Source organism: Vavraia culicis (genome assembly GCF_000192795.1).
Source record: "Vavraia culicis subsp. floridensis unplaced genomic scaffold supercont1.3, whole genome shotgun sequence".
NCBI classification, from domain to species: Eukaryota; Fungi; Microsporidia; family Pleistophoridae; genus Vavraia; species Vavraia culicis.
In genome coordinates, this window is record NW_007360606.1 from 163,849 (window position 1) to 173,219 (window position 9,371).

At 46.0% G+C, this 9,371-nt stretch overlaps 4 protein-coding genes across 4 annotated transcripts; all 4 read right to left on the minus strand.

Annotated features, from left to right (window-relative positions):
* Positions 1 to 248: 248 nt before the first annotated feature.
* VCUG_00303 (gamma-glutamyltransferase) lies at positions 249 to 1,990 on the minus strand (the record flags this gene model as incomplete). The annotated part of the gene is made up of 1 exon (XM_008075130.1): positions 249 to 1,990. The coding sequence occupies one exon, from the start codon at positions 1,988 to 1,990 to the stop codon at positions 266 to 268; it is 1,725 nt and encodes a 574-aa protein (XP_008073321.1). The 3' UTR covers positions 249 to 265.
* A 1,065-nt stretch (positions 1,991 to 3,055) lies between these two features.
* On the minus strand, positions 3,056 to 4,848 carry VCUG_00304 (uncharacterized protein; the record flags this gene model as incomplete). Its single annotated transcript, XM_008075131.1, has 1 exon — positions 3,056 to 4,848. One exon carries the CDS (start codon positions 4,846 to 4,848, stop codon positions 3,082 to 3,084), a length of 1,767 nt encoding a protein of 588 aa, XP_008073322.1. The 3' UTR covers positions 3,056 to 3,081.
* A 1,073-nt stretch (positions 4,849 to 5,921) lies between these two features.
* Positions 5,922 to 6,670, minus strand: VCUG_00305 (uncharacterized protein). The gene has a single exon (XM_008075132.1). It carries the CDS (start codon positions 6,639 to 6,641, stop codon positions 6,087 to 6,089), a length of 555 nt encoding a protein of 184 aa, XP_008073323.1. The 5' UTR covers positions 6,642 to 6,670; the 3' UTR covers positions 5,922 to 6,086.
* A 1,153-nt stretch (positions 6,671 to 7,823) lies between these two features.
* VCUG_00306 (uncharacterized protein) lies at positions 7,824 to 8,585 on the minus strand. Its single transcript, XM_008075133.1, has one exon. It carries the CDS (start codon positions 8,551 to 8,553, stop codon positions 7,846 to 7,848), a length of 708 nt encoding a protein of 235 aa, XP_008073324.1. The 5' UTR covers positions 8,554 to 8,585; the 3' UTR covers positions 7,824 to 7,845.
* Positions 8,586 to 9,371: the final 786 nt, after the last annotated feature.

Genomic DNA, 9,371 nt, shown 5'->3' on the forward strand with positions numbered 1-9,371 from the left:
CCTCCCTTCGTTCTTGCGCCAAGACTTAGTCAAAAAACACGGCACGTTCACACTCAAAATGCAGCAAGCAGTGTTAACGTGATTTAAGTTGTTCTCAAAGTGGGTCCATCACCTAACACCGATCCGCAGGGTAAATATTCGAAGTTACACCGCCTAAAACTGATCGCTAGATCGATCGCGTGTTGCTCAGAACTGAAATAAAATGAAATGTGCAATTCAGAAGAACGCACATATGCCGCAGTTTATATGCGATAATGTAGGTTTACTAGTATCCAGCACTTACACCACCCTTTCGTCTATCGCTGTATGCTTCGACAACCATTTCTGGGTCTCTTCTAATCACCATTCCCTGCACAGATGTAAAAATAGAATTGGTTGATGACTCCTTAACCTCATTGCCTATCTTACTAAGATAATTTACAATGTCGTGGTTGAGATTGTATTCTACATACGTAACGTACGGTATCATCTGATGATGCAACCTGGGCTCTGCCACCGCCTCGGCAAGTGTTTTTCCAAGCTCGAGGTGAAAGACTGCCGAAATAATCGATGTTGGTATGCGCGTTCCACCAGCAGCACCAAGCGCCACTATCTGGTTTGATTTGATAAGCAGCACAGGTGCTGCGGATGAAAATGGCCGTTTGCCCGGTTTTATTATGTTTGCCTGTGATTCGGGCAGATCAAACGCATTTTTCACAAACGGCACGTAAAAATCATCAATTTCATTGTTAAAAACAATTCCTGTGACCTGATCCATGTATTTGGCACCGAACTCTAGGTTTATGGTAGATGTTAGGAGCACTATCATGCCTTGCTCATCGTATGTATTTAAATGTGTTGTTCCGTGATCGTTTGTGGGCGGGATCTCATATCCATACTCCTCCATCGAAAGTGTTCTATCAAATTTAATCGTTTCCGATACTTTTTTGGCATGTTCCTTGCTGATGAGTTCTTCGGCTACCTCCTGAGCCTCGGGTACAAATTCTGGATCGCCCAGTTCACTCCGTTTCGCTGACATGAACTTGAAAATCTCTACAAGAAGGTGGTACTCAGGAAAAATGCCGTGCTCTGTTCCTATGTCTCGCAGCTCCTTGAGATCAAAGCTTTCCAAAATGTTAAGGGCCTCAATCACCAGTGGACCTGCGGTCGGTAGGTTCGTGGTAAAAACGATACTGTCTTTGTACGTTGATTGAAGCGGTTTGGGCGTTTTTACCTCGTATTTTTGCATGTCCTGCATTGTTAGCCTGCCTCCTTGACTTTGAACAGCAGCTACTATCTGTTCGGCTATGTCTCCCGAATAGAACGATTCGGGATTCAGAGCCAATTTGCGCAGTGTCTGTGCGTAATTTGCTCGCTGTATCATGGTACCAGGCTGTACAATGTCACCGTTTTGCGTGTATATTTCGTTTAGTCCGGCATCACGAAGGATAAATTTCTTCAGCTTCTTCAACCTCCTGTGCAGCTGGTCAGATACCTCGAAATTATCGGCAATGGCAGCATTCTTCTCGAGTAGAAGTTTCCAAGGCAGCTTGCCGTATTTCGAATGTGCGTAATGAAGCCCCTTCACCTCACCCGGCACGGCAATGGCACTTCCGCCCTTCTTTGACATGTCTTTCTTCGTCTTGTAGTCCTGCAAATTTACATTATAAGGTGCCGTTTCCCGGAAATCCACTGTGACTATTTCGTTCTGATTGCCTGGCAGCTTAATCAGCATGAAACCACCACCACCAAGACCCGACGAGAACGAGTTAATGATTCCCACGCATATTGCAGAAGCCACGGCAGCATCAACAGCGTTTCCATCCAGTCGCATTATATCGACTCCCAAGTCAGAGCACAGCGGCACTTCGGTGGTAACAGCAGCCTTCTTGTACGTTTCGTGATGCTCAGGCTTCTCTTCATTAGAACCTACCGCAATCGACAGGTAGAGCAGTACGCCAAACATTGCTTGCAAGTTTGTGGTACGTATAGAGCAACATATGAAACACATGGTTTGTAAATTGATAAATGATCTGAGTAACATAACATTTCAATTATTACGTGCAACTCTGTTCATGGAATTGGGCAGATCGCATATTTGACAACTGCCGGAGCTAATACGAGCGGGTTAATTCGTTTATAGGCCGTGCAACACGTGATTGCCTTGAGGAACAGGTGATATGGCGCAATCCATTTTGGTAATTTGCAATGAGGCAAATTAAATTTTATGGAAGTTAAAATGGCATCGGACATCAAATGATACCAGGAACCATGCAATAATTCTTTACCACCGGTAACTATAGCGGTATCAAATCTATTTTAAATTTGGTTATTCCCGCAATCCGTAGAGTGTTAATGTTTAGCATGCAAAATACACGTTTTGTTGTTTTTATCGCCACTCGTATTTTGTTTCATAGCAGTTTTTTGTTGTGCATATCGCTCTGAATTGGTGGCTGGGCCTCGACAATCAACGGAAAATGGAGTGATGCGATTTGTTCCGCAAGAAAACCTTTTTCACAACAGTTCAATCACCACCACTAGAATTACACTGCACAATTAATACTCGTTTGCAATGCAATGGCAGCTGAGAATACGCCATGCACGCTTTATGAGCCTTTTTTAGCGTAAGCCATTCTCTTGGCCGGTGAATGGCATTTCACTCAGATTTTGATGATAATACGCCTAACTCTGACCAATAGACCTGCTATAACACTTTAAAACCAATGAAAAGCGTAATGCCGTGTATTTAAAAGTATAAAACCACTATTTTCATTAATACGCGTTTTAAATCCATGGACATGCCTGTTCTCTGCCAAATAGTAGTTTACCTACCGAAAGAAAAGCACAGCTCTTTCATTTCGTGTTTCAATGGGCCGGTTGTGCACCGGTCCAGCAATTTTAGAACGTAGCACTTTTTTTCGGTGTTTTTCTGCTGACACGTCACTATTGCCGAAGAATGGCACGTTTACGGGTTTGCGGCTCGTTGCTGTCACAACCGGACAGACCTGCAAAAATAACCAAAGAGTAAAATCCTGCGTTAAGCCCGTGTTCAGAACAAAGGCCATAAATTACAAAGCTGTATCGTATGCACATTTATTTTTGCTACTCCAACTCGTAGAATAAGATGTAGGGCGAGCAATCGCACATCTCATTCTCATCCACATCGGTGATCCGCTCATCATCGAACCGCTTCCACCTGTTTTCGATGCGCAGGAAGGTAAAATAATGGCCGTACTCCAAGGTGCCCACATGGCAAACCATCCCAAACAGTCTATAGGCACGGGATGCGTCGTTCTTCAGCGTGCGGCACTCCACAAGATGAGTGAATTCGAGCACCGAGTTGTCCTTGACCGGATCGTTTTTGTTCATTTGGAATCGTTTCAGGTGCAACACGAGGATTGGCGGCTGACGAACAACGCTCATTTCCTTCAGAAAAGGCTCCTTTTGCTCACAGCGCTGGCATAGGATGGTTTCGGCCAGGCTCTCCTCGGTGAAGAAGTGCACCAGCGCATCATTCACCGATTTCTGGTTGTGTATGCCGATCGATACGCTGTAGAACTTCTCCTCCTTGACCGATTTGCAGCTGCACCTTGTGCACGTCAGCGTAGAATTGAGCACTCCGCAGAAGGCCCTGTGAGTGATACACGTGCACTCGGACGGCGTGTTCTCGTCCACGCGCGTTCGCCCAGTGCCCGAGCTCACAAAAAAGTGTTTGTGCAGCAGTTCGCACAGATCCAAAAAGAATTCGTGCGCATCGAACTGGCGTGAGCTGTAGTTCATCGACGATATCGACCACAGGATGTGAAGAAACTCATTCGGCACAATCAAACCGTGGTGGCTGTAGCACTCCATGTACATGTTTTTGAGTGCGCACACGATGCACCTTTCGCCCCTGCACAACACCTTCTCGTGTGCAGTGTCGAAGAAGCACTTTTTTATGGCACCGGTATTGAAGAACACCTGCAGTACCGAACTGATGTAGCATGTGTTGCCCAGGTTTATGATCCCTTTCGAATACGAGCAGTGCATTCGCGAGTAGTTTTTTTGATTTTTTATTCGGTACCTGATGTTGGTAAATATCTCGAGCAGCTTCGTGAAAAAAAGGTATCTCCGGCACTCCAGGCAGTACACGCAGCCGTACCGTTTGTTAACGAACAGCGTGCATGTGCTGGTCATACGTGTCCTTTTGCTGCTGTCCGGCCCGCTCGATCCTCTTTTTCCCACTGTCTTAGCATGTTCACCCGTGTTATTGCCGGTATCCACAGCTTCTGCTGCATCTTTTTCTCCCAGGCCCTCCATTTCCATGTTTTCTCCGTCACTTATCGCCCGTTCACGCTCATCCTCACCCATTTTTACATCGTCTATAGCTGATAACCGCGTACTTTCGTCCTTTCTGTCACGTTCTGCGCCGTTTTCTACATCTGTGCTGCTCGTTCTCCTCTGCTCCGCATCCACATTAACCGTCTGCTCTCCCCACACGCATCCATCCGCACCAACCGTCTGCTCTCCCTGCCCGCATCCATCCACATTAACCGTCTGCTCTCCCCACACGCATCCATCCACATTAACCGTCTGCTCTCCCTGCCCGCATCCATCCACATTAACCGTCTGCTCTCCCCACACGCATCCATCCACATTAACCGTCTGCTCTCCCTGCCCGCATCCATCCACATTAACCGTCTGCTCTCCCCGCACATGCCCATGCGTCAAGTGACCCGAAAAACAAAACATTCGTTCACACGTCAGGCACGTATGCACATTAAAATTTGATCCACAAACAGTGCATGCAAGCCGTTTCTTGCAGCCAACAATTTTTGAGTATTTTTCTTTGTGTTTTTTATGGCTTGTGAGGTGGCGACAACCCTCCATTGTATTTTTTGTGTGCGTAGTTTTTATAACTTTTCAAATTTTTTATCTTTTGTACCTTGGTCGGTGCTATTCCCGCCTCGATTCTCAAACTCACCATTTTGGATTATTGTGGATGAATGCTTGAGATGCATGATTGGTGCTTTTTTACCAAAAATCGTTTATTTGCGTGCGAATGGTCCTGCATTGATGAACATGCTTGGTTTGGCTCGGTTTAGCAGTTCGTACGCGTGGTAAAAGAGGGACATGCGCTCAAAAGCGTGTTTAACACGGAATATGGTGCTTGCACGTTTATTGGCACAAAATATTCGCTAGGACACGCAAATATTTTCAATTGAATCGTACGATGACCGGCACGTACAACGAGCTGCTTCGTACCAGATCAACAACTACCAGGCGTACATGCAAATCATTCGTGTGGCAATGAAATGGTGCATCATTCAAGGGATGTGGACTACCGTTCGAGGGATGTGACGGCTGTGCACCAACACATTTTCTGGTGATCCACTACCATCGCACCCGCGATACGAAAGAAGAAAGCGCGCAAAGAGGTGCGTTAAACACGGGAAGCATCCGTTTAGGCGACAAAACATATTTGACCGGTGAATTATTTTCCTTTTGGTGTCTGCACGCGCTCCTATTACACACTGCAAAAGTACTTCCTGATCACTCACATATCATCACAGGAGCATTTTTGAATCACACGAGCCATCCAATGCCTCACCTTGGTACACTTCCTGATCACCTGGTCACTCACATATCATCACTGCAGCATTTTTGAATCACACGAGCCATCCAATGCCTCACCTTGGTACACTTCCTGATCACCTGGTCACTCACATATCATCACTGCAGCAAGCCCATAGATCACAGCCCATTCTCTGCGGAAATTTGCACCGTGGACAGGGCCCATGACACGCCCTACGATGCGCTAAGAACGCGCAAACACTTATCTCAGCACGTGCTTGAGATGTAGCTGACGTTGACCCTGCTTGATGGACCGTTGATTGACAGCATTCATTCGAGATCGGAGTAAACAAACGGTAATTTCATCTTTTACGAACAAAAATGTTTTTCCGCATTGCAAACGTATTTTTGTTCACCAGGCGTGCTACCGCGCCACGTGCAAAAACATATAAAACGGAAAAACTGCCTAAAACACGTAAAACTGTAAAAGTGCCAATCTGGCAGCAACTCGTAATTTTGCACATACTTTACTTCCTTTTCTACCGCTACGCGCCCTACTCATTCAAATATTCGTTAATAAAATTTTCAACCTTGTATACCGCTTTACACAGTCTGTCCTTCTCATCCTCAGATCCTCCCGCATCCGTAAACACAATTGTATCCAGCATCTTTCCGGCCTCCCAGTCCATCAGCTCGCCCCTCTCATCCAAATCGATCGGCAGGCTCGCACTCTTCCTGGACAGTGGTGAAACGGGGCAGTAGAGATCAGGATCAAAATTAGAGATGGCAAAGGAGTCTATGATATCGTCTATATCCTTATAATTCCTCGAATCAAGTGCAAATTCGCGGTGGGTGCGCTCCCTGACATGCGTATCGTAGCTCGCGTACTTCTGATAGCATATTTCGCAGAAACCCCCTTTTCGTTCTTTGCGCCGCTTCGTGCTCTTAAACCGCTTGTTCTTCAGGAACGGACAGCACAGCACAGGCGAGTGCAGGTCTATGCACGGTATCTTCCCGTCCTCGTATTCCTTATAGAACGGCTGGTGCTTTCCTTTAATGTCCTCAATCAGGATGTATGGTTTTGAGAAAATCACGTACTTTTTTAACATTTTAATTTTCGCTCGTTCCTTCTTTTTTTGTGCCCTGGCGACTTTGCAATTTTTTCTTTTAACGCGAATTTAGAGGGAAAAAACAAAAAGAATGGAACACAAATCGGGCACGAGAAGATCAAATAAGCGAATGAGTTGCTTTTATGAGTGGAGTGAGTGCTGTTGTTAACGGGATCACGCGCATATCGTGCAGCACTTTTGCTTTGAAACGTCCGTTTTTGAGCAAATGCTCGTTTAGTAAGCAAAATATGAATGGCACATCAGAAAAGGTGTTTTGGTGCGTTTCGTCAATCATTTTTACAGTGAAAGCGGCTTGACCGCACAAAGACCGTGATCGTTCGAAGGGGCATTTACCACTCAGTAAGGCACCCGTCCCTTCCCTTCACAATTTGGCAGAGCACATCGTAGAACAATCAATCGCTGTTATTACACAGCCGTGCGATAGGTGGTATGTGACATTAAATCCGTTACAGCACTAAATTTATGTGATTGAACGTAGATGGCTAATGACGTAGCAGCGTATCTGATTGCAGGTTAAGAGCATTCTTGCACAATTATCATAACAAATGCACTTTTAATGATATAGCACGCTAAAATGCCGCAGTGCAATAGATCCTTGCCAAGGACACGGTGAGTGCTGTCTGGATGCCACGGTACGAGAAGATGAATAAATCCTTGCCAAGGACACGGTGAGTGCTGTGCAGTAAAAAGGTATGTGTTCTGCCGTTACAAAGATCTTTGCTGCGTGGGACAGGAAAGTACTGTGAGGGGATGTGTAAACAAAAAAGTATGTGCGCGGCTACGAACAGCCCCTGAATTGCACCGAGCTTTTCTAAAAAGCATGCTTTTGCCCGTAGTAAGTTTTATTTTTCACACGATGTTGGATTGGTAGGGGTTGACTCGGCACGGAAGGATGCGGAACTTTGTGCACATGGTTGACGTATAAGACCGGAACGATGCCCTGCACCAAACGGGCGATAATCATGCATTGTCATGAGAACATCTCATACCGATGAACTGTAGCACTAAAATAGTAAATTTGATGTGCAGGAACTGCACCTTGTGTCGCTTCCTGGCGGCGAGCAGACTTTTGCTTGGTGCTAGAGCAGCCCGCTCAACAAGGTCATCTTGCTGTGCCAGTAAACCGGTACAACATCACCTTACAAACACCAATACCAAGAATAATCATCAATCCGTCCTTTACTTACTCTACATCTCCCTTCACCTCCCTTATGATCCCCTTCAAATCCTCATCCTTCAAAAAATATGATCGGTCCTTCGTGATGAATATCACCTCGTAATTGGCCACGTTAGCCTCCGTAATCTCCTGCTTCTGCATGACAACCTTAAAGCATTCCCTTACGCCCTCGTTCAATGTGAACTCCTTGTCTGCATTGTTCTGCAGTGCGTTGTTGATCGAGTCCTCCTTCTGGCCGAACGCCTTTGCCTTCCACCGATTGCACGAACCGGCCGGATCGGTGCTGTACAGCAGGCATTCATCCTTAACCTGTGCAAACAGAAAGCTCACACCAAATGGCCGCATGCCACCGCCCTGCGTGAAATACTGCATTCTCTTCGCTATCCCCTCCACAAGGTACCCGAGCGGCATCTCCACGCCGTTCTTGTACAGGTAGTCCTGTGCGATGACGCGCGCCATAGAGATGATCTGCAGCCCGTCGGAGAATATGCCACTGATCGTGCAATAGACCGTGTTGGTGATCCTGTAGATCTTTTCCTTGCGGCTCACGACGTGACTTTTGTTTGACGTGGTGATGCCGAGAAGCACTACGCCATCCGTGCACGTAAGGCCCAGCGTGGTGCCGGCGTTGCTCACGTTCTTTATGGCGTACTCAACTTGCAGTATGCGGCCCTCCTCGTTAAAGGTGTTGGTCTTTACGTCCTCGTCGTTCATGCAAGGGCAAAAAGAATAAATAAAAAAATAAATGCATGAAAACGGGCCAGGACGCGCTGCCTGGCATGAGCAATGATGAAGTTTGTGTATTTAGAGTATCTGTCATTGCAGATGCGGGCTGCACAATAACATGGCTTACACAGCGGTGCTTTATGCGCAGAGAACGGTGTAGCGATATAGCACAGTCCATCACGGCTCACAAAACGGTGCGCACCTAAACCATCTTTGCTAACAATTATACGTCACGGATCTGCACCACAAAACGCATTCATACCGCACTAAGGTAGCTCACAGTATTTCTGGTGCCTTTCTTCACTTGCATTTTGATGCAAAGCGAGGTTTAACCGTGATTTGACTCGGGAAAAACGTGTTGTGAAGCACAGTTTGACGATCAAGCACATTTATACGTTGTATGCCTGCAGTCTTCCTGCTTTTGCTGTCAATTCCATTGTTATTCGTAACCTCAGCGGAATTTACCGGCTAGACCGTTGCTACGAATGGTTTCGATCCCTGCTTGCAACTGTAATATGTCATATCCCATTTAAAGTGTGTTTGTACATCGCACACACGTATCAATCAGACGTATTCTTACAACTGCCGCTAATACACCGTGAAACAGCAGAGTATTTCTTTATTATTATTTTCTAATCCAGAAGAACACAATTTTGTGATTCTTTGTGGTTGCAGTAGCAGAAATAATGATTAATGAAATGCCGTCAACGTGCTAATTAGCGCAACACCCTTATGGTTCTGTCAAATCATACGAACAAAGAATCACACAGCGACTGCATCGCGTACTAAGTGTGTTTTCCATTGTT